This window comes from Orcinus orca, chromosome 19 (genome assembly GCF_937001465.1).
Source record: "Orcinus orca chromosome 19, mOrcOrc1.1, whole genome shotgun sequence".
Taxonomy (NCBI): Eukaryota; Metazoa; Chordata; class Mammalia; order Artiodactyla; family Delphinidae; genus Orcinus; species Orcinus orca.
Window position 1 is genome coordinate 2,601,852 of NC_064577.1, and position 25,891 is coordinate 2,627,742.

General features: G+C 39.9%; 1 protein-coding gene across 6 annotated transcripts in view; it reads left to right on the plus strand.

The window, feature by feature from the left end:
- MYO1D (myosin ID) overlaps positions 1–25,891 on the plus strand; it is a 348,576-nt gene that overhangs the window by 121,534 nt on the left and 201,151 nt on the right. For all 6 annotated transcript variants that reach the window (XM_004267185.4, XM_033423458.2, XM_033423459.2 and 3 more), the window contains exons 11-15: positions 536–706; positions 4,246–4,316; positions 7,771–7,845; positions 13,450–13,582; positions 24,552–24,718. In XM_004267185.4, coding sequence (XP_004267233.1) covers positions 536–706; positions 4,246–4,316; positions 7,771–7,845; positions 13,450–13,582; positions 24,552–24,718 — 617 coding nt within the window. The remainder of the gene's footprint in view (positions 1–535; positions 707–4,245; positions 4,317–7,770; positions 7,846–13,449; positions 13,583–24,551; positions 24,719–25,891) is intronic.

A 25,891-nucleotide genomic window follows, 5' to 3' on the forward strand; every position in this document is an offset into this window, starting at 1 on the left:
TGTACTCATTTAAGACAAAATGTTTTATGATTAAAAAGTCCACAAATACATTTTTTAAAATAAATTTATTTATTTGTTTGTTTTTATTTTTGGCTGTGTTGGGTCTTCGTTGCTGGGCACGGGCTTTCTCTTGTGGCGAGCAGGGGCTACTCTTCCTTGCGGTTCGCGGGCTTCTCATTGTCGTGGCCTCTCTTGTTGTGGAGCACGGGCTGTAGAGCGCAGGCTCAGTAGCTGTGGCGCACGCACTTAGCTGCTCCTCGACATGTGGGATCTTCCCTGGCCAGTGTTCGAGCCCATGTCCTCTGCATCGGCAGGCGGATGCTCAACCACTGCACCACCAGGGAAGCCCCACAAATACATTTTTTAAAAAACCTCTGTTAGAATGTGTGCTCATTTTAGCGTTATCCCTCATTAGTGTTGTTCACCTCTTTGACGCCAAAGTGACTTAAATTCCTGATACATATGGAGGCATTGCTGTTGCACCTGTTCCTGGTTTCCGTTCCCTCTGGAATTGCCACTTTGCTGTGTCCTACAGATTGATTACTTCAACAATCAGATCATCGTGGACCTCGTGGAGCAGCAGCACAGGGGCATCATTGCCATCCTGGATGACGCCTGCATGAATGTCGGCAAAGTCACCGATGAGATGTTCCTGGAAGCGCTTAACAGTAAATTGGGCAAACATGGTCATTTTTCCAGCCGAAAGGTAGTGTGTATAATGAGAACTTCCTCTCATTTTGATCATTAAGATTTTTCCTCATTGTTTGACAGAATTAAATGACTTTATATGTTGGGTTGAAAGAATGTCCACTCAAGTGAGAAGGACCATAAACATCCATGAAATGATGTATTGCTGTGGATAAATTCTGCCTTTCTGGTTTATAGGATAGCGAGATTGATAGACATCATAATGTCCAGGAGAGGGCGCTCTAGACTATTCAATTTGCTAGAGGTAGGAAAAATGAACATGATTCTTTAGAAAGCATGATGTCATTTATAACCAATAGATACAGAGTCCTTGTTCATGTGCTAGGATTTTGCTCCTGCATCTGATAATTCTGGCACTGAAAATAGCTTTTGTCCTTGACTTTTTACTGTAATCCTCAGTTACAAAAATGTAGTATGTGTTCTCTGCTGTAGTTCTTCTGACTATGTGACTTTCTTGAAAACAGAGAAATTCTAGCTGAAATCCTAGTGTCACAAGGAAACTCATTCCTTAAATGAATGGTTATCCTTCTTAAGTCCCTATTTTTCACATTCTAAAAATGTTACAAGCAGATCGTATCTCCATGATAGTTGGTGGCAGTCGTGGTTATCCGACATTTGTGCTGTGCCTTGCATATAGTATGTTTGCCATAATACTTGGCATAGAAGAGACACGCCATCACCCCTAGGTGTTCCCTACAAATGTAGGCTTGTCTAGCAACCATAAACTGAAGGAAAAACAGGCCCCATTCTTCTTCACTTCCAGAAGGAAAGGGGCCAACGTTTCTGCTCCTCCATAATTCCATATAAATCTATGACCCACTGCCACTTTTTAGCATGAATAAATCTGTATTCTGACTTTGTCCCTTCTGAAATTATGTAATCAGAACAGTAAGATTCCCCAACTAACTGGAGAAAGCACAGATCATCAAGAAATAGATTACTGGCTGATATTTATTTTAGACTAGTTTATTTCTAAAATATTCTCCTTGGTCTGTTACTGAGGACTAACTTGTAGCGTGCTGTAAGTCAGCTTTCAGATGCTACAGTCTGATCTTTGACAGTAGGGGTCTAGCTAGGGTTATTCCTTCAGTCATTTCCTATTTATAACACAGATACTTAAGTGCGTCTCATTTTCCAGGTACAATCCTGGGTGCTGGGGACAGAGCAGTGAGCCAAGTTAGAAGCCACGTAAATAATTCAGAGTGGTGCTTTTAAAGACGGCATGATTACAGGGCAAATGTCCTGTCTCCGAGGGGTTGGGTATAAATGTCCTTTATAATCACAATTCAGGTTTTGGAGACTCGCCTGGCATTGGTAGACAATCTGTGTTTGTTAAATTCAGTTGAATTGGTCACAGTCATACCAAATAGATCTTATGAAATATTGAATTCCAAACTAAAACAGGCAAGGCTCCACTTTGTTTAAATAAGTAACTATGATTCTCACGTGAGAAATCACTTCATTTTGTTATGTTTCACCTTGGCCATTTATACACTCGAATTTATCGAGCAAATATTTTGAAACATAATTTCATATTTACAGTAGAAACTGTACGTACGGTACTTTTAAGCAGCTGCTACTGACTTGATAGGAAATGCTAAATAGTAATTTATCTGTGGAGGTGGAATTTTTTTTTTTTTTTTTTTTTTTTTTAATGTGGGAGCCCAGGTTTTCCCACCTCTCAGACCAGGTGGCTCCTTTCTCCCTCAGCATCCTCCCCGAGACAAATCCTGAGATGGAAGTTTTTTGTGTGTTCTTTTCTGGGATTTTTGCCTAATGAAGGAAAGAAATGAAATAACCAAGCTGTCAGGATATTTCCATCACTATGCGTCTTTCTGTTAAATAAATGCTATTATTCTGTATGTTAAAGCAGGTATTATCATTGCTATTGGTTATTAATGATTAGCTAGAATTACTGGCAGGTTAAATAAGGAGTTTCTGGCTTATGCTTATTTAGGGGCTAAATTGTTTCTCATGCCTTAAAGTTATCATGGAGAGGCAGGCAGATGATCCAATAAACCATAAAATAACTGTAAAATATTATTAACATATCAAGTTGAATGATAAATACATAACTTGTACTATTTTTTATAAAGTAAAGAAAAATCTAAAAACTTCTGTGTTTAGATCAGTTAAGACTTGGCAGTATCCAAATGTAAGAATATTCAATTATAATAGTATAGCTATCTCTTGGGTCCTTTTCCTTTGGGCATTTGATAAGTAAAAAGGTTTCGTAAAAGTGGTTAATAAGAGAGAGAGAAGGAAAGAGGAATTAAATGAGACCCCTCTGAATGTTAGACACTTTGGTCTCCATAGTTCATTTAACCTCCAGACCAACTCTCTGAAATAAGTGATTACTAAAGGAAACAGAGCAAGTAGGTGGGAGAGCCAAGATTGGAACCTCAGAAGTCTGACACTGACTTCCTATAATTATTCATTTGTTGAATTAATAGGCTAATTATTCCTTTAATAATCTAGACATCCACATAGAACCCACCGACCTGGTTAGGGTTGTTTGTTGTCTGACACTACAAGTCAAGTGGTGTTTGTATGTAACTGCACTCGATGCTTAGGGATTCTTAGACGTCTGCTTTTGAATCTGTAGGATATCAAGTGATCCTTCACAGGGTGGTCAAAGAATCTAGGTGCTACTGTAATAAGGAAATTGCAGAAAGTTATAGAGACCCAGGGCTATATAAAAACTGCCTTCCCATAAAGTTCCTCTTCAGTGAGAAGCAGCCGCAGAAGGTTGATCTGGGAAGCGATAGACCTGGAGTCCCGGCTTAGCAGAAGACAGGTGAGCCAGGTTGTTGTGTACATAGGAGAGTACAGACATTGCATTCAGTCCCAAGAATCCTTCCCAGAGCTACCGCTTACCAGCTGGACCTTGGGCCCGTTACCTAATCTCTTTGAACCTTAGTTTCCATGTATGTAAAAGAGAGCCCGTAATACTTAGTTTAGATGTCAGTTGTGAGTATGGAATGAGATGTCCATGCCTAGGAGGTAGCAAACCCTCAATATGGTCCTCCTTAAGTGGGACATGGAGGAGAAAGAGACTCTGTCAGTCAAGGTAGGCTGGGCTGTGTTAAGATAGCAGCCAAGATTTAAGTGTCATAGACAATAGAAATCTGGTTCCCTCCCAGGGAACCAGACTTCTTCCATCTTCTGGCTCTTCCAGCCCCTGGGGACTATCCTTCTCTGCATCCAACTAGTGGGAGGGGAAAAGAAAGTACAGAGGAGAATCACCCACTTCTTACCTGCTTTGGCCTTGAACAGCCTCAGCTCACTTGAACTCACCTTCCATCATCCAGAACTTGGTCCCTCGGCCAAGAAATGAAGTCTGACTCTGTGGACTTCTGGTGAAAGTTCTCAGTCTTTACCACGTTTGCCAAATTAAATCAAGCCCCACTCAGTGTGATTTCCTTCCTAATGATATCGTGATTTGTGACATGATTATCCTCTCCTATTAAGTTGGAATATATTTTTAGGAAAGAGAGAATGTCTGTTTTCAAGATCATCCCCTTCTTGATTTCTCAGCTCTGCGCCTCGGACAAAATCCTGGAGTTTGACCGAGATTTTCGAATTCGGCATTACGCAGGTGACGTGGTGTGAGTATCTTACTGTGGTACCCGATGTGCTGACTTGCATGCAGCCTCACTTCAGAAACTAGAGTCAAGGAAAATGGAAATTGCTTTTTGTATTCATTTGCATTTTCCAGCCATTTCATATGCCAGTATATTTTAATTCCTTCACGTAAAACATTGCCATAGCTTCATTCATCCCTTGCTTTTCAAACATTTATTGAAGACACACCGCGTGACCATACACAGTTCCTGGCATTGTTGGCACTCAGTCAGAATCAGCTGCTGGTTAAATAAACCATGGAAGTATGTTAAGAACTGGGATAGAAAGGTGGGTAATATGGGCCGTGCCCTGAAGAAGCTAACAGTTTAGTGGAGGATACAGGCAGAATACATGATAAGTCGTTATAATGGAGAACAGAAAGGGTTAAATTGGAGACACGCAAGGCATTATGGGAACACTGAGGAGGCGTAATTAACCCAGAGTGAGGAGTGTGGCCAAGCCTTGTAGGAAGTGATGTCCCAGCTGAGTCCTAGAAGTAAAAGAGGCTTAGTCAGAAGACAGAATTAGGAAGAGAAGAGTAAGAGAGGGCATTCCAAGCAGAAGAGATAGCAGGCCTGCAGGCCCAGAGGTGAAAGTCACCATTGTACATAAAGAACTACTAGTGGTTGGGTAACTATATGAGCAAAACCCAGTTTACCATATGAATTTTCAAGTGTTATTTGAAAAAGTGAAATTCTCACAAGCTACATTTTCCGATTATAATACAATAAAAGTAGAAATTGGGGAAGAAAATGAAACTAAAAAAATATAACCACCTTAGTATTTTCATTTCCTAGGGCTGCTGTAACAAATGACCACAAATTGGTGACGTAAAACAGTAGAAATTTATTCTTTCACAGTTCTGGAGGCCAGAAGTTAGAAATCTAGGAGTCGGCAGGGCCACACTCTGGAGGCGTTAGAGGATTGTTCCTTGCTTTCCCCAGCGTCTGGTGGCTGCCAGCATTCCTTGGTTCGCGGCTGCATCACTCCAGTCTCTGCCTCTGTGGTCACACTGCCTCTTCCTCTTCAGGGTGTCTGTGTTAAATCTGCCTCTGTCTTAAAACTACACTTGTGATGGCATTTAAGGCCCACCTGAATACACGGGATGAATTTCTCCTCCCAAGGTCCTTAACGTAATCACATCTTTTACCATATAAGGTGACATTCGCAGGTTCCAGGGAATTTGACATGGTTGTCTTTCAAAGGTGGCATTTTCCAGTCTGCTACACTTACTATGTTTTGCCCACCCAACACTCACTGCTTACTATCTTGTTTTTGTTTGAAGTCCCCTCTTTTCCTTTCTGTTTATTTTTTACATTAGGAATTCTATTCATGTAACCCATTACAGGAAGAAATTAAACAACGACAGAAAGCAAATGATCGTCTCTATAGATGCCAAAAAGACATTTGAGGAAATTTTAATAGCTGTTCCTGATTTAAATTAAAACTCTAGAATCGTAAAATAAAATGGCTCAAAATTATCATCCCCCCTCTGTCAAACTAGCCGTTAGTGCTGGGATGGCGCCATTATCCGCTTTTTCTGGTGCCATTTCCAGGTTCCAGAATACTGAAGAGGGAAGATCCAGTACCACGCAGATACCTGCCTCTGAAAATCCAGGCCTCACTTACAGGGTACTTTTTATACAGCCCAGGTTGGCATAACTGCAGAGCTGGACAGAGGCCTTAGAGAACATGCAGGGCATGAAGAAATTTATGCAGAGTGTGTAAAATTCTTACCCAAGGTCACACAGCGAGTTTATGGAACAGCTGAGACAATAACTAGGCTTTCAGACTCGCAGTCCAGAAAGCTAGCCAGCCCCACAGGGGAATATTTGATGCCTCAGACTTACCCTCCTCTTCTTAAGCTCTTCTTAACCCTTTTTCAGATTTTTGCTGGGTATCTTCTGTGAGCACAATACTTTATAAAGTATGGTCCCTGCCCACAAAGAGCTTTCCATGTAAGATGCATACATACATACGTGGTTGTGTGCATGTATTTATTAACACACACTCCCATATATATACACACATACACACATTTATATGCATACGCTGATACAGCAAAAGATGGTTGAACATAATTGCCATATGAGTAATAATGTGTTGTCAGAATTCAGAATAAGCAAATGATATAATACTTCTAACTGTGTGTGGTAAACCCAGGAAGGCAGATGCTGGTCCTTGGGTGCTAGGAATTATTTTTATAGGAAAAAGGGGAAAGGAGGCTAAAAATATTTAGGAAGTAGTAACTAGGCCCATTCGACTGGAGTGTATCCTTTGGTGGCATAGAGAAGTAGAAACGCCTAGAAAAGTAGATTGAGATCAAATCACAATGAGTCTTAAAGGCCAAAATAAGGAGTCTGAAGTTTGAATTGTATGGGTCCAGTGATAGACGAAGGGTCAGGTGACTTCAAGGGCTCAGTCAGAAGAGACTTGCAGGTATTAGGAAGAAGACCGAGGTTGGAGGACGCAAGGAACTAATTTTGGACCTGACGGCCTTAAAGTATGCCCACGGGCAGCACAGCCTGAAGGAACGTTCTTGCAGAATTAGACATGTAAGGCTGGAACATTGGTGCGAGGTCAGGGTTCGATGCGATTGACAAGGAAGACGGTACAGTCAGGCAAGAAAGGAGAGCTGGAAGCAGTGGCTGCCTCTGTAGGGTTGCTACTTACCCAGCCTCCTCTCAGCCTGCTGTACTCATGTAGAACCCTCCCTTCCTGTTATCCCCCCCTCATCCCCCAGTTTTCTCCCTCTAGAGCCATGCCAGTCACCGCAGCAGAGCAACCCCCATTCCTACCTTTGTCACCAGCTGCAATCTTAGCTGGACCTTCAAGACGTTGCTCGCGTCCCTTTCTCCAGACCATGGACACTGACCTTTTCACTTCCTCTTGAGCACTCCTCGCATGTGCCTGCTCCCGCCCTTTCATTTAATCGGTTTCCCTGTGTGATCTGCCTTCCTCTTTCTCTTCTGCTTATCCAAATCTTACCATCCTTTGCAGTTCTTCTTGGATTCTTTTCTCCCACCCTGAGCACAGTGAGCAAGCCTTAGGCAAGTCATTTGACCTCCCTACGGATGAGACTGTTAGATCCTGTACGGTTGCCGTTTTGCTTTTATCTTAGGAATGCTGGATGATACATACAGCTGTCTTTTTAAAAGTCATCGCCTTGAGGTAAGCAACAAACCAGTAGAGAATGATGATCTTAATCATAATGATGACACTGATGTTTGCTCTCCTTTTGAGGACTAGAAACAGCACCCACTCTCTACAGGAGGTGAATTTGTTATTCTTTAACCCAGCACTGGGTGGACAGTATTAGCTCTATAGATGATTGGTTGCATAATTTAACTGTGGAAAGGCGTGTAGACTTCTAGAAAAGCTTAAAAGTGGCTCTCGCTTGGTGAATAATGTGTTTTCTTTTTCTTTTTTCTCAACTAGCTATTCTGTCATTGGTTTTATTGACAAAAACAAAGACACTTTATTTCAAGATTTCAAGCGCCTCATGTATAACAGGTAGGATTGAAATTTTATTATTTGTCTTTATGTTAAGCTCTTTGACATGTATATTACATAATATGTATGCTCGTTATTTTATGTGACAATTTTAAGAGTTTCTGGTAATTTTTCTAGTTCTGCTTGATCATACTTAATGAGTGAAATAATATATTACTTTATGATGATAAAATCTGTAAACTTAGGGCAGGAACCCTGTTATTAATATGATGTTCCTTGATTTCCCTTGGGTCGCCTCAGTTTCTCTGTTCATTGCCGCCATCCTCCAACACCCCCGCCAGTGTACGCAGCAGTCCCCCGGCCAGGCCAGTGGCCATGGGAGAGTGTCAGATAACCTCTGGCCCAGCCGAAAGCTTTACATACTCAGATTCCCACTGTAGTGTCTTTGTAGTGTCTCCAGCCAAGGGACCACCCTAATATCAGAGTGGCTGTGGTGTCAGTGGTGACAGATCCTGAGTGGTCAGAATCTTCTCACAATCCCAGAAAATGGGAAAAATCTGTGGAGAAATAAAACCAGGCAGAGGAGAGCAAGTTCACACCCAGTACGGGTACCTTGGAAAGAAGGCCTACGAGGAAGAGAAGCTTCCTAGCCAGCTGCTCCTTTTGGATTAAAGTGTTGTCGCTCATGTATTAAGTCTACTCAGCCTGTTGGTCAGTAGTTCAGACAAGGTATATGGCGCACCTCGGAGCTACACTTTCTTCTGTGCTCTTGGGGTACAAAGCCCCTGCCCTCCTGAGGTCTTTTATTCTAGTGGAGATGACAGTTAATAAAACAATAAAACAACGAACTTTCAGGTGGTAACAAGTGCTGTGAAGAAAAGTAGAGTAGGTGAGAGATTGAAGGGTACAGACCAGGAAGGGCCGGGGAGGCATTACAGGTAGGGTGGTCGGAAAAGGCTTCTTAAAAGAGGGGTCATTTGAGCTGAGACCTGAGTGAAGTGAGAGCGTGAACCATGAACATGGCGGGGAAGAGAGGGAGAGCATTCCGGCAGAGAGAAGGGCTAGTTCACCAAGGCATTAAGGTGGGAACGAGCTTGGGTGTGTTGAGGACGGGAGGAAGGCCAGTGTGGCTGAAATCAATGAGGGGAGGGGAGAGCGATTGGGAATGACTGCAGAGAGGTCCACAGGGCCCAGCTCATGAAGAGTCCATGAGCCAAGCATGATGGGAAGCCATTGGAATGGATGATGTGATATGATCTCTATTTTAAAGAAATCATTGGAGCCGCTGTGTAAAACCCAGACTGTAAAGGGCAAGAGTAGACATGCAGAGACCAAGTAGGAGGCTCGTTTAGTGATCCAGGCTGAGGCATGGATGGGGTTACAGAGATGATGAGAAGTGGTCTGAGTGGGTGATGTTTTGAAAGTGGAGCCAGCAAGATTTGCTGATGGATAGGGTGTGTGATGTGAGAAAAACAGAAATCAAAGACGATGCCTGAGCAATGGGGAAGGGATGCTTGACTGTGGGAAAGACAAGAGGAGGCGCTCATTTTGGGGGGAAATCAAGAGTTTCGTTTTGGATATGTTTTGTCGGAGGTGCGTTTTGGGCATCCAGCTGAAAATGCCAAATAGGCGATTGTTTGTGTGCATTTAGAGCTCAGAGTAAAGGCGGGACTAGAGATGTAAATTCATGGTCACCAGTTGAAAGTATTTAAAGTATTTAAAGCCATAGTCCTGGGTGAGTTTGTCTAGGGTGAGCAGAGAGAAAAAATAAAAGAGAGAAGAGGTTGGTTGAAAGATGAATCCCTGAGATACTCTACCAGTTCGAGTCAAGCAAGGAAAGAGGAACTAGCAAAGGAAACTGAGAGCACGCCTGTGAGTTAGGAAGAAAGCCAGGAATCTGGTGTCAGGGAGGCCAGGTCAAGTAAAAAAGATAAACTGTGTCAAACACTGTCAAGAGCAGAGTCCTATGAGGACCAGGATTCGCCATTGGATTTGCAAACATGAAGGTCATTGGGACCCTGACAACACTGGCTTCAGTAGAGTCGTGAAGGCAAGATGTCTGACGGCAGCGGGCGCAAGAGAATGCAGAAAATGAGAATGTGGAGAAAGTGTGTTTCAACAGTTCTTTCAAGAGGTTTTGGTATAAGATGGTTCATCTGTATGGATGAAGCCTCCAAGAGCAGAGATGGAGCCGTCACCACTAGAAAGTCACAGAGATGTGGGAATGTGAGAGGGGACCCATGTAAGGGCTGGTTTGGGGAGAAGAGAGTTTCAGAAAGAAGTTTCAATGCTCGGTTTATCAGGTAAGATGCACCCATTCTGAGAGAGAAATCAAAGAGTCTGGCGTTGCTCTGTGTGTAGAAAATGTCAGAAAGTCAAATCGGAAAAACGGCCTCAGTCGGCCAGTGACAAAGTCAGGGTGTGTTGCCCGGGGAAGGCAGCAGGCTGTGTACCAGGAGGCTGCACAGGGTGGCATTGGTTACCTTCTTGAATTATCACAGCCCAGAGGTTCAGCTCACAGAGAACAGCTGCACCTTCTAGTGGTGGATTCACGTAACCCCCAGCTCACAGGACCAATGCAGGAACAGACCAGCGAGCAGATCTATTTCCAGTGGACAATCTAACGGTCTCATGGTATGGAACACTTGCATGGGGATAACAGGCTCTTCTTCCCTATTGGAAAACCTGCCTGGGAAGTCAAACAGAACTCTGTTAACTGAGCGTGAAAAATATCACCTATAGAATGCTTAATTGCTTGGTAAGCCTGGAATCAGAACAAAGGAACTTAGATAAATCCAACAATTAAGGGCATCAGTCTAAGATGAATCCATTTCACAACAGGGATGGTCTTGCCAAAGGTATAAAAACATTTAAAAGTCTGTTCATTGCAACTTGTATATATCTCCGTAGTAGGAAAGGCCTTGCCAGGGGGATGGAAAGTCTTGCAATTATTTTGGTTAAAACCATCCTCCTAGATGGTGTTTAGATGGGCTACCTTTGCCTTTTCGATGCTTCCATGGCTAAATGACCTTTCCAAATTCAATCCTTTCTTTCTTTATATCTGTTTAAAGAGTAATCCCTGGACCTCTAGTTCTGTAGAGTATCCGTGCACGTGTGCAGGCACATGCATGTGTGTGTATATATAAAGGGAAGGAGGCAAGGAGCAAGCAGGTGGCATGCGAGGTGCACAGATCGCTCTTTACCACTCTCTCGTTAGCCAGCTAAGTTCCGCCTTATCTGTTATATGTACTGGGTTTCTGGATAAATGAGCTTCCCTTTTAAGGGAAAGTTTCTTTTAAATAAGTTTGAAAAGTATCTTGACTTACTGGCCTGAAAGTTCTTTTTCTTTAAAACAATTGTATGTGTCTGTTTTGACTCATTATGCATCAGTTCTACTGTTTAATAGTGTAATAATAATAAACATCTTATTTCCTTCATTCTCAACATTCCCCCCTCCCTTCACTTACAAGGTAGTGTCTGAAACAAGACCGAAAGGGAGTAAGGTGCAACTGAGGGCAGAAAAGCCAGTGATTTTCTGTCTTTGATGTGCATCAGGATTTTCAAAGTGCACACGCTCTAGTTTCTGGAAATTCTATTCCAGAGGTGTTAGGAAGGCATCCAGGCATTGTGGGCACTAAAGGTTGAGAACCATTGCCTCAAGTTCTCTCTCTGCTAAAGATTGAAATGGAAAAGTTAAGGAAAAGCAATAAACATTTATGTGGTCTTTTTTTTTTTTTTCTTTTGCTGCTGTACGCAGGCCTCTCACTGCTGTGGCCTCTCCCGTTGCGGAGCACAGGCTCCGGACGCGCAGGCTCAGCGGCCATGGCTCACGGGCCCAGCCGCTCCGCGGCATGTGGGATCTTCCCAGACCGGGGCACGAACCTGTGTCCCCTGCATCGGCAGGCGGACTCTCAACCACTGCGCCACCAGGGAAGCCCTATGTGGTCATTTTTACTGATACGTGTATCATTGGAAAATTATGGAATAGGAGTAGAAGGTAATAAAACTGGGTCCATGAACCACAGATCATGCATTATTTTATAGCCACTTTTTTTTTTTTTTTTTTTTTTTTTTGGCGGTACGCGGCCCTCTCACTGTTGTGGCCTCTCCCGCCGCGGAGCACAGGCTCTGGACGCGCAGGCTCAGTGACCATGGCTCACGGGCCCAGCCGCTCCGCGGCATGTGGGATCTTCCCAGACCGGGGCACGAACCCGTGTCCCCTGCATCGGCAGGCGGACTCTCAACCACTGCGCCACCAGGGAAGCCCTATAGCCACTTTTGATGGTAGTTGTCCCAGCTTGCTGGCAATGGCGAGGGTTAGGACTGTTTTTCTTTTTCTGCCTTCATTCACAGACGCAGTCAGTCTTCACCTCACCGTTTATCTTCCTCACTCTTGTCATCCATTCTGGCAGTTTGCTGCTATTATTTAGAGCCTTTTTGTACAGAAATTTACTAGGTGTTTGGGGAACCAACTCAATTTTCTCAGTTTTATATCAGGAAAAGAAAAGTGGGCAAAATGATGGCAGCAGTAAACACAGTTAGAAAACAAAAATCCATGTTAGGTCTTTTCTATTGTCAATCCCCAATTTAAAAAAAAAAAAATTCTGACGAGGGAAAAGTTTCCAGGATGCAAGCAACATTTCGAGTTCCAATTACTTTAAAATCAAAAGCACCCAATGTTGTGTTCATTTCAGGTGTACAGCAAAGTGAATCAGTTACACATGTACATATATCCACTCTTTTTTAGATTCTTTTCCCATATGGGTCATTACAGAGTATTGATTAGAGTTCCCTGTGCTATACAGTAGCTCCTTATTAGTTATCTATTTTATATATAGTAGTGTGTATATGTCAGTCCCAATGCAACATTGTAAATCAACTATAGTCCAATAAAAATTTTTAAAAAATCAAAAGCACCCAAAATGAAATAGGAAGAAAATCAGAGCTGAGACCACTGTACATGTTTATAAAAATGTCTCCACTGAGCAAAATAAAGAATACAGTATATCATTTTTAGCCTGAAAACTGACCTTAAGTACACTTTAAGAATTGGATTGCAGCCGTCTTAGTGTCACATCAATAAAATATTGTAACCGCCGGTGCTACCTATAAATGTGTTCATAATTCAGCTGCAGTAAAGGGATTTACTAGATGACAATGTAAAAGTGGTTATTTTCTATTCCTATCTGTGTTTTTTGAAAGACCTGGCTTTTTGTGACCTATACTGTATGAATATTTGTTTCAATTAAAAGATGCTTTCTCTTTCATGACTTCTGCCCATGACATTGAGGATTGTTTTCCTACTAGTGGTTTGTCCTCATTCTTTTAACGACCGCCAAAACCATTTTATTTTAGGTATATGGTATCAGAGCTATGCAACCATTTGAGGATCCTGCATAATAATAACATCGAGGTCACTTTAAAGAAGTTTAAAGAATTTTTCAAATGTGGTCTCGTTTGGACACATCTCACTCTGTGGTGCAGTATCTGTAATTATACTCTCAGCCTAATTTTCTGGATGGAATCATTTTTCCAATCAGGGCTTGTGAGTTCTGTCTGCAATGCAATCGTGGCTCCCAGGATACAGTTCAACAGGATTGCTTAGCAATTCATATTCAGCTTATATGAATGTAGCATTCAAACCACTCTTTCTGTGCTTCTCAGTTCAAATCCTGTGCTGAAGAATATGTGGCCCGAAGGCAAACTGAGCATTACAGAGGTGACCAAGAGACCTCTGACTGCCGCCACCTTATTTAAGAATTCTATGATTGCTTTAGTAGACAACCTTGCATCAAAGGTAACTACTGTCTTTTTTAAATATCCATTTCATTTCATAGATTCCCTCTTGATGTATGTTATAGAGAATGTTTGTGTGCTCTGCTTGGTAGGTGATTATAGTAAATCAAATTGAAGAACATATTGAAAGTGAGTGTTACAATAGAATTCTTAATCCTGTTTCGTTTGTTTGTTTTTTAACATGGCTTGGTAAAACAGTTGTTTGTGTCCCAGATGAAATGCTCTTCTTAAATTTGGGCCTTTTATCCTACTGTAGTCATTAATGGGAAAGTCTTAGTCAGATCTTTAAAAAAAAAAAAAAGCAGTATACTACAGGCATAGTATATGCCTGACAAAATAAACTTCAGCCCTGTGCTGAAGACAGGGCCTGGCTTAAAAAAAAATCTTGAAATAAATTGTAACATATACCATCTTTCTGTTGTATCTGAATACAGCATGACCAGACAGAGGTTTAAGAGGAAGTTTAGTATTTAAGTATTGTCCTTAGGGTGTTTTAAATAGATGTATTTAAATAGATGTATATAAAAAAAAAAGATGTATTATTGGCAGTTATTTCTGCTTTTTATTGTTCCTTTGAGGTCTAATACTGTTTGATAACTTCAGTCTGGGATTTTTTTTCCCCTAAAGAACAGATTTCTACTCTTAACTGCTGCTGTTGACAAGTTTGATAAATTAGGCAGCATTCTGGGACTCATTATTTTTAGTGCCTTCATTTTTATCTTTCTGTTCTGGTGCTTTTCCAGTATATTTTTTCTTCTTCATTTTTAACTTTTTTTTTTTAAATCAACTTCCTCTCTAAAAATTTAAATCTATATTATTTTTGGTTACTTCCCTGTGGATAAATTAGGCAAATGCCACAAGAACACATCTATTCAGTAGCTTTCTATTCTTTTCGTCAGGATTCTTTGCCCCCAGGTGACAACAGATAAGCACAGTGTGTTGGCTTGTATAATCAAAAATCCAGAAAGGCAGGGGAGGGGTAAGGACACAGGAGCATAGACTAGAATACCCTTAGGGCCCCTCCTCTTGTCCCTTAGCTTCTCTCTGCATGTCAGCTTCAACCTCTCTCATCCAGCAAGAAGGAAAGTGAACCTAGAAGGAACGCATGGGACACAAGAAACAGAGTTGAACACAGAATTTTATAAAATGTATTTTATACAATACATTAATTATAAATATATTGTTTATAAAACATACTCGATTTGTTCAATTAACTGGAAAAGAATCACTTTTGTTTTCTAACTTTGGTAGTCAAATGTGAATTTTTAAATAAAAATTCTAGAACGATCTATAATTTCTGTATGGCCAATTGCATTCAGCTACTAAACAACTGAACCCTCCCTCCCCAAATTAGTGGCTTAAACAAGAGAGACAGGGCTTCCCTGGTGGCGCAGTGGTTGAGAGTCCGCCTGCCGATGTAGGGGACACGGGTTCGTGCCCTCGTCTGGGAAGATCCCACATGCCGCGGAGCGGCTGGGCCCGTGAGCCATGGCCACTGAGCCTGCACGTCCGGAGCCTGTGCTCCGCAACGGGAGAGGCCACAACAGTGAGAGGCCCGCGTACCGCAAAAAAAAAAAAGAGAGACATTTATTTCTCTCTCTGTAAATGAAGTACAGGAGAGGTTATCCCAGCACTGGTATAGCAGCTCTGAGGTTATTAGAGACAAGTTCCTTCTGTCTTTCTGCTCTACCATCCTAGTGCTTGGCATCCCTTCTCCGGGTCCAAGATGGCAATTGGAGCCTCTTCCCTTTTAAAGAGACTTCCTGGAAGTCTCATATAGCACTTTAGCGACATCTCATTTGCTGTACCTAGTTGCCGAGGAAGCTGGAAGTGCCTTTTTATTCTGGTCAGCAGTGCACCCAGCTAGAAGTAAGTTTTCTGTTTTGAAGTAGGAAAAAAAGTTACCGTGTGTGAGGTAGGCGACGAGTCTAGCAGTCTCTGCTACTGCTCCCCAGGCTGTGTGAGGTGGGGGAATGAGGGAGAGAGTAGGGACAAGCAAAAGAATAGAGACAACCTATCAGTCTAATAGAAGGCAGGAAGGTGGGCAGGGCAGAAACAAAGGAAAAATGTTACATTTAGAAAATACATACATGATAGAAATAAATCTAATTAATTGGTACTCACCATAAATGTAAATAGACTAAACAGACTGGATAGGTGGAAAATCCAGGTACAGGCATACCTTGTTTTACTGCAATTCACAGATAGTGCGTCATTTTTTACACATTGAAGTTTTGTGGCAACCCTGCAACAAGTAAGTTTACCAGCAGCATTTTCCCAGCAGCATTTTCTCACTTGTATCTCTGTGTCACAGTTTGGTAATTCTTGCAGTATTTCAAACATTTTCATTATTGTTGTATTTGCTATGGTGATCTGTGACCAGTGATCTTTGATGATCTATGACTCGCTGAAGGCTTAGGTGATGGTTAGCGTTTTTTAGCAATAAAGTATTTTTAATTCAGGTGTTGTTTTTTTTTAGGCATAATTCTATTGCACACTTAATAGACTATAGTGTCATGTAAACATAACTTTTATATGCACTGGTAAACCAGAAAATTCGTGTGACTTAGCCTATTGCAGTATTCATGTTATTGCCATGGTCTAGAACTGAATCTGCAGTAACACCAAGGTTTTGCCATGTTGTTTATAGGAGCTACCTAGTTGACACTATGCAGAAAGATTAAGAACAAAAAGGTGGGTAAAGATATATCAAGCCCCCCCCCCCCAAAAAAAAACCTGGTGAAAGCAATATTAATGTGAAAAAACATAGAACTTAAGGGAAAAAAATTATTATTACAGATAAAGAGACTATCATAATAAAATGAAAATACTCAATAAGGCCATTTTGAACTAGCTACCTAACAGCACAGCCATGATGGTACTTGAACTCTATAAAGCAAAAAAAAAAAAAAAAAAAAGAACCTGAAAAAATGTAAAAGGCAAAATTGACAGGTCCACAGTCCCAGAGGGAGATTTTAAACCAACTCTACCAGAAACAGATCAAGCAAAAACCTTCGTAAGAGTGCAGTAGCCAAATTTAAACTTTATCTAATAGATCAAAAGATCTCTGTACCCAGGGGATAAGAAATACATATTCCTTTCAGGTATACATGCAACGTTTACAAGAATTGACCACATGCTAGATCACAAAAGAAGTCTCAACTGTTTTAACAAATGTATATATAGATGCATCTCCATCCTCACAGCAAATGAAATGAAAATCAGCATCAAAAAAGTTTTTTTTTTTTTTTAATCTGCTTGGGAACTTAAAAATACTCCTAAAGTGGTCTACTTGTTATGCCTTTATTTAAAACAACAACAACAACAACAAAAAAAAACAAGGAAGACTGAAAGTAAATGAGTTAACTTCAACTTAAGAAGCCAGAAAAGGAAATCCAAAGAAAATCTAAAGAAAAAAATTAAGAAAATAATTTTTAAATAGCAAAAACTAAAAGTAATCAAAAAATTAATCAAATAGACCTTTAAAAAACTTATTTTAAAAAGAGAAAATAATGTTAAGAATGAAAAAATGATACAACTTTAGATACTGCAGAGATTTTTGAAAGTATCAGAATATTATGAACAACTGTATGCCAGTGAATTTGAAAAATTAGTTTTCTGGGAAAATGTTATCAAAATTAAAAAAGCCTGAAAGCCTGAATAAATTTAAAGATTCTGAATCACTAATCAGAAGTCTGCCTTCCCCCAATTCTGCCAAGAACTTCAGGCCCAGATGGTTTTACAGGTAAGTCTTACAAATCCTTCAGGGAGCCAGTAATTCCTATCATACATACACTGTTTTCGAGGAAGGGAAGAAGAGAGGCCACTACCCAATTCTTTTTATGAGCTTAATATTACCTTGGTACAAGGTTAACATGAAAAAATGAAATTAGAGATGATTTTCACCTAGGAACATCAACATGAAGATTTTTAAAATACATGTAAGTAATGCATTTTCCAGCAACAGGGTGAACAAAACACCCCCTAAAACCGACTGAGAGCAACCAAAACTTGGTAAGTTATAAAAACCAACTTCCTGAACACGGTCATGAACTAACAAGAAAGCAAAGAACACGCAGGCCTGGTGCTGAGTGAAGGCAGAAATTAACTGAATGAAGGGAAAAATAACTAGAGCACCAGAGCTGCTTTCACCCTGTCAGCATCTGTTGAAGCGGGTGACTTTGAGTATTAGGTATCCAAGGCTGGTCCTTGGAGGGAAGCCCAGGGCCTGCCCAGAGTAGGGTGACTAACAAGGGACCACAAACCACATGCATACTCACACATATGTACACACACAAACACACGCACACACACAACGGTGGGTCTCCAGGGGGCTGCCTCCTCAGAGAGCTACCTCTAGAATGAGCTAGAAGTAACCCCTCATTATCTGAAAGGAAAACTGCCTGTCTTGGTCCTTGGCACTGAGCCAAGCAGGGTGGGTGACCATCCCTTGAGAATTTATAATTGTAAGCCAGCTTTTATGAGATTTGCAGTCCAAATTCACACTACCTGGGTGGCCTGAAAAGGCTCAAGCCTGGTCAATTCAGGTCTAGTATTGCCCCCAGGCATCTGATGGAAGCAAGGTGAGGGAACCACCTTCATTCCAGACCTTAAAGAACTTCCACAGATGGAGTTCTAAGGAAAATAAGGAGTTCATAGTGCTCTGCAGCGGGAGAGGCCACAGCAGTGAGAGGCCCGCGTACCGCAAAAAAAAAAAAAAAAAGAAATGAAAGGCCTAAAAATATGCGAACTAGTAATTGAGAGCAGGTAACTAGGCAATTGACAGAAATAAAAACTAAATAATTAAAACTCAGTGGATAGGTTTAACATTAGTTTAGACAAAGCTGAAGAGAGAATAGGGAAATGAAAGAAACAGTTGAAGAAATTATCCAGAATCCCACTTAAAGAGACCAAGAAATTAAACTTATAAGAGACACATTAAGAGACATGGAAGATAAAATGAAAAGGTCTAACATGCATCTAACCAGAGTCAAACAAGGAGAGGAGAGAATGGGTAGAATGATAGAAAGAAAAGAAAAAAGAATTTCAAGAATGATGAAAGACACCACTCTACAGGGTCAGGAAGTCCAGTGTATCCCGAGCTGGAAAAATTAAAAGAAATCTGCTCCCAAGCACATAGTGAAACCCCAGAATACCAAAGATGAAGAAAATACCTTAAAAGCAGATTAGCTTTGAAGAGAAAATAACTAAACCAGAATTCTATACCAAGAGAATTCATATTTTTCAAGAACAGAGACACAACAAAGAATCTTTCTGAAAAATAAAAAGAGAGTTAGAACCACAGTAAAGGAAATTCTAAAAGATATATGTCAGATAGGAGGATGTCTGATTACTGAATGAAAGTCTGAAATGCAAAATGAAGAGCAAAGAAATTGGTAAATATGTGGGTGCATATAAATAAGCTGACTCTGTAAAATAATATTTTATTAGATTAAAAATACAGGTTAGAGCTAAGTAGCACAACAACAATAGCATATAAATTGGAAGAATGGGTGATTATAATTCAACTGTTTAAGGTCCTTGGTTGTTCAGGAAAAGGATAAAAGTATTGGTTATATATATACACCAATACCAAAAGTATTGGTATATATATATCTCATGAGTTATAAATACATATAAAATTTTCTAGTGTAGTCATTGAAAGAATAGAAATGAGTTTATAACTTCCAAACTAGTGGTTGGGGGTGGGGGAAGCCAGAATGAGAAAAAAAATCATTAGTCTTAAAAAACATAGGAAAGAGGAGACAAAATAACATAGGAAAGCTGGGACAAATAAAGATGGTAGAAATAAATCCAAATATATTAGTAATTACAGTGAATATAAATGGAGAAAAACTATCAAATCAGATTAAAGAAAAAGAATACAGATACATTGCCACTTATTAATGACATCTAATCATAACATAAAAGTTGAAAGTTTACATTTAAAAAGATATATCAGGCAAATTCTGACATTCTGGAACCTTAATCCAGTTTCAGGACCTGTAGTGGCTGAGCAGTGAGCTGCCTCCCATCCCTGAAAGTGCCAGACTATTTTCCATTCACCTTTAACTCCCAGGTTTAGCTCTTCAGGATTCCAGACCAACGTGTAGTTCTGCATCCAAGGTCTCAAGTTCCAGCTTTCATCCCCTGAACCCCACAGACTGTCAGCAGCTGTGCTCAGCCTCACGGCTGCCTCTCCAGATCGACGGTTGCCTCTAAGACACCCCTCTGGACTTTAGTCTTACTCTCATCTCGGCTATGTTATCAGCCCTTGATGCATTGAGATTTCTCCCCTCTCCCCATATTTTGTGTAGCACTTTTATTCAGTGACTTCCTCAGGAAGGTTGATATGAATTGCCTAGTCCTCCATCACCAGAAGTGCATTTTCTCAGAGTCCACACAGTGGTTTTGTTTTGTTGTACTTTTAAATATTTTATTTATTTATTTTATTGACATGCATACAATTGACATACAACAGTATATCAGTTTCAGATGTACAACATAATGATTCAATATTTGCATATTTTGCAAAATGATCACCACAATAAGTCTGATTAACATCCATCACCATGCACAGTTACACTTTTTTTCCCCTGTGATGAGAACTTTTAAGATTTACTCTCTCAGCAGCTTTCAAATATACAATACAGTATTATTAACTATAGCACACAGTGTTTTTAAATGCATGTCTTATCGCCACCTAGATAAGCCTTTTGAATCTAAAGAATGACTTCTACTAATTTTATATACTTCTTGATACCTCATAAAGCACTCTGAACAGTCAGTAGATTATTAAATGAACTTGAATTTGCTTTTGACTCTATTTGATACTGTTCAACACATGTTAAATATCAATAGATGAATATCTATCTAAATCAGGTATCTTCTGCCTAATACATATACTGATTGGTGTACTTTGGCAAAGGATGTTTTTCACAAAAATATAGGGAGAAACAGGTTTGTAAGTGCAAGATAATAAGATCACTGTCAACTTTGGGAATTTAACCTTAATAAGACACTTAGAATTTGTCAAATTTAGGATTTCTTAGGTTGAGTCAACCTGGATATTTACAAAGGAGAGAGGAGGCGGTGTTTATAAATTGAAACAGAATGCTGATTAAATATAGAGAAAGCATTTCCACTGGCTTCTTTATCTGAAGGTTTTTATGTTACTAACCGGGATGAAAGGGCATCCCCCCACCCCTTAGCTGGTCATGAAGTGTCTATTCCAGTGTTACCACTTCCTGTGCATAATCAGTCAATACTGGTAAAATTCCATTCAACTGGTTTCTGTTTAGTGAAGTTACTTATACTACTCAAATGATACCTTACACTAAGATTGCTTTGCCCACATGATTGCATAAATTATTGAGTTCAAAATATTTTCTAATTCATACTGTAATTTTCTGTTGGACCCGAGGGTAATTTAGAAGTATATTTCTTAATTTCCAGTCGTATAAGATTTTCTAATTATCTTCTTGCTCTTGATTTCTAGTGTAATCTCATTTGATCAGAGGATAGACTCTGTGTGATTTCAGTCCTTAGAAATTTGTGAAGTTTTCATTATATGTTTTGTTTATGTGTTAAAATTATTTGCATTTAATATTCTATACACATCCATTAGTTTGCTAGTCATATTATTATTGTCCAATGTTTCTGCATTCTTACTAATTACTTTGTTTTGTCAGTGCTGAAACGTGTGATAAAACCTCCTTTGATTCTGAACTTGTCTACTTCTTGTTGTACCTTCCATTTTTGCTTCAAATATTTTGAGAATTTATTAGGCTTATTCAAGTTAGAACTGTTATATCTTCCTAGTGTTTGAGTCACGTATCACTATGAAATGTCTTTATATTGCTTTTTGCCTTAAAGTCAGCTTTGCATGAATAAAAAAGTTAAAAGCAGCTTTTCTTTTGGCCAGGGCTTGCATGGTCTATCCTTTTCCCCCCTTTTACTTTCAACCTTTCCATATCCTTATGTTTCAAGTTTGTCCCTCATAAATAGCATATAGTTAGTTTTGTTGTTTATCCCTTCTGACCATCTTTGTCTTTCAAATGAATCATTTAGTTCATTTATTCTTTTTTTTAATAAGTTTATTTTATTTATTCTTGCCTGCGTTGGGTCTTCGTTGCTGTGTGCAGGCTTTCTCTAGTTGCGGCGAGCGGGGGCTACTCTTTGTTGTGGTGCACGGGCTTCTCATTGTGGTGGCTTCTCTTGTTGCGGAGCACGGACTCTAGGCGTGCGGGCTTCAGTTGTTGTGGCTCGCAGGCTCTAGAGTGCAGGCTCAGTAGTTGTGGCGCATGGGCTTAGTTGCTCCGCGCATGTGGAATTTTCCTAGACCAGGGCTTGAACCCGTGTCCCCTGCGTTGGCAGGCGGATTCTCAACCACTGTGCCACCAGGGAAGCCCAGTTCATTTACTCTTAACGTAGCTATCGTACGTTGTATTTAAATCAACCATCTCATTAGTGCTTTCTGTTTGTCTCTTGTATATTTCTTTTTCTTTGCTTCCTAATCTTTTTGATTGACTACTGTGGGCAAAAGGTAAACAAAATTCTATTCCTTCTGCTTGATAACCTCAGTTAAATTTCTAGCTCTGTTCCCCTGTTAACCTAGTATGATGTATATCAACTATATTACTAGGCAACATCACTTAAGATAAAAATTACCCCTATTGGTAAATTGCACCTGTACTGGGAGAATGATAATTGTCTGGTGGGGATGACATACTTTGGCTTCCTGAGTGTGATGACTCATGGATTAGGCATGTCCCTTTCAAGGACCCTGGAAGCTATGTCATTAGAGTTGTTACAGGAGATACTGAACCCTATGGGGCATGAGGCTTTTAAACCAAGGGCACTTCCCGCATCTGTCTGACACGGGCTCATCTTATTGTGCCCAAGCTATTACCTGACTGCGGTACGGACCGCTGCACGACCTTGACGTGCCTGCTGGCAAGCCACGTTCTTGTCCTCCTGGGTAGACTCCTGCCAAGTGCGGGCTGTAAGTCTTTTGAGTCAGAATGTTTAGTTAAACCTAGGGAGGCATCCTTTCCTTGCACTGCCGCCCCCCCACACACACTACCACTCAGTATTGCAATGATTTTTTATTACTGCATTTATTCACGTTATTATTTTGGAAGATTTACATTATAATATTGTTTTGGTGGTTACTCAAGTTGTTACAATGTCATTCTGGATTATAGAAATCTAATCTTATTGGGTGCTTTTACCTCCTTCCTGGACAATGCAAGGTCCATAAAACATCTTAATTCCATTTGTCTTCCTCCCAGCTTATGCGCTCTTTTGGTCATGTACTTATAAATATTTATTTTATTTTTATATATATATATATATATATATATATATATATATATGTATAGCCAGTAAGATGATGACATCATCATCATCATTATTATTACTACTAGGAATAGGCAATATCTGTTTAGATTTACTCATTTATTACTTCTTTTTTCCTCTTTCTATATCACCGAGCTTCCTCTTGGACCATTCTTCTTCTGCCTGAACTTCATCCTGTTATATCTGAGGCCTGATGTTGACAAATTCTGGAAGTATTTTATGCTGTTTCCCTTCTTGAAGAACGTTTTTGCTGGGTGTGAAATTCTACATTGGCAGTTCTTTAAGCATTTCACAGACAATACTCATCTGTCTTCTGGATTCCATATTTTCTTTTGAGAAGTCAGCTGTCAGTCTATTTGTTGCTCCTTTAGGTAGTCAGCCTTTTTTCTTCTGGCTGCCCTTCTTTGGTTTTCAGAAGTTTAACTGATGTACCTTGGTGTACATTTTTCTTTTTAAATCTTGCTTGCACTTTGTAGGACTTCTTCAGTTTGTTACAGCTTAATTGTTTTTCATCAGTTTTACAAAGCTCTTGGCTATTAGCTCTTCAAATATTGCTTCTGCCCCTTCTGTCTCCTCCCTTTGGGACTCCAGTTACTTAGACCACTTTACGGTGTCTTGTGTGCCTCTTAACCTCTCTTCTTTATTTTCCATCTCCATGATCCATCCTGGGAAAATTCTTCTCACCTTCCTTCTAGTTTACTAATTTTTTTCTTCACCAATTTCTAATCTACTCTTCTACTGATCCACTGAGTTCTTAATTTCCATTATTGTATTTTTAAGTCCTAGGTTTTCCAGTTGGTTTGGTTCCTTTTTGTAGTTTCTGGTTCTCTAAAAAAATTCTCAATATTGTCTTTTGTCATCTTGAACATGCTAAGCATAGTTGTTTTAATATTTCTATCTGATAACTCCAATATCTGGACCCTTACAGATCTTTTTATTTTGTATGTTGTTTTGCTATTTCTAATTCATGTTATCTTGGCTCCTTATATATCTGGTTAACTTACTTTGTTCCAAACATTAAATTTGCAAAACTGTTTATAGAAATAATTGGAGGCCCAAGTTTATGTGGTCTTTCTCTAGGGAAGATTTATCTTTGCTCCTTTTAGGCACGTAAAAGCACTGCTATTCCGAAGAAGCTATTCCAGTTTGAAGGACTGAAATGATTCAAAGGTGAAAGGAACACTTAGTATGTTCCAGGGCTGTGCCAATTATTTTACATTCTTCAACAATGCATTTTTACCACAGCTTCTGCCTCTTTCTATTAAATTACTCCTTCTGTTACTTTTAATCATGTTTCTGTAAATACACAAAAACTTGATGTTTACATGTCTCAATTGTTTACACCCTAGCTTTACCCCCTTTCTGCTATTCCTGATGAGTCCTAAAATATAATAATACAAAATTTTAACTGAATGCCTGAGAATTTCCAGGCATTTAATTGAAGGGAAATTTAAGTTGAAGGGCAAGGAAGAATTTTTTTATAAGTCTATGCCTGAGAAATGAGAGTCACAGAGCTTAATTTGACACAGCTAACACTAATGACATGTCAGTGTCTTTAGTCTGGGATTTTTCTCCAGTGAAACTTATCATTTGCCGATTCATTTCTTTAGGAACCATATTATGTACGTTGCATCAAACCCAACGACAAGAAGTCCCCACAGATCTTTGACGATGAACGCTGCCGGCATCAAGTAGAGTATCTTGGACTCCTGGAAAACGTGAGGGTGCGGCGGGCAGGGTTCGCTTTCCGCCAGACCTATGAGAAGTTTCTTCACAGGTGAGAATAGACTAAACAAGGAAGCCTGCTAGCACACTGAGAATTATGGAGTCCTCTCCATGTTTAACCGTGCATCAGCTCCTGTCAGACAATCTAAATGTTTGTTGAATGAACAGAAGAGATGAGGAAACTGCAACTGTGAAAGACCTTCCCAGAATCGGCAGGAGTCCCCTCGAGTCTGTGGTTTACGGACCATGGGGAAAAATTTTATTCTTCATGGGGAAAATGGGGGCATGTAGTATAGGAGAATAAACAAGGATTTGGAGTCACAGCTGGGTTGGAATCCTGGCTATGCTACTCATTTGCTGCACGACCTTGAGCTAGAAATTTAGCTTCTTTGACTCTCCTTCTGCATCTATAAAATGAGTATAGTAACACTACCTCATAAGCCTTTTGTTCTGAGGATTAAATTAACCAAAGTAAAAAGGCTACGTGCCTGGCACATAATAGATGTTCAATTAATGCTGTTTAGCATTACCGATGTTGCTAACTATAATAATAACAAAATATTAAGTAGTTAATCATGGAGGCCCTAAAATTAGTCTACCTGATTGAATCCTGGCTTTGCCATTTCTTAGCTTTTTGACCTTAGGCAAATCATATAACCTTTCCATGCCTCAGGTTCCTATGTATAAAATGGGGGAAATTAATTAATTTTTTTTAATGGGAATAATAATGGTAACTACCTGGTAGGGCTGCTGGGGGATGAAGTAATATATGTGAAGTACTTAGAATGGTACCTGGCATATAGTAATCACTCAATAAGTGTAAGGTATCATCGCTATTGTTATTTATTGTTACTAACAATAATGATAGTTGACACCTGGTATCATAAAAATAGTGTTTTAAATTCCATCTATTCATCTATTTTAAAATATTTATTGAGCATTTCCTATGCTGTAGATTGCAGATTCCACAAAATATGAATAAACAAATACATAAAATATTGATTGGTGAGAAGAGTCTCTAAGGAGATAATAATGGCAGGACGGGGTCAGCCATACAAAGGTCAAAGAAAAGAGCAGGTGGAGCAGAGGAAGCAGCGGAGAAAAGTCTCTCTTGCAATAATAAGTGGTGTTTTAGGTACCAAACATCATCCAGTGCGGTTGGAGGATGCTGAGTGACAGGGCAGTGGTGTAGCATGAGATCAGAGATGGACATAGGCCAGATCAT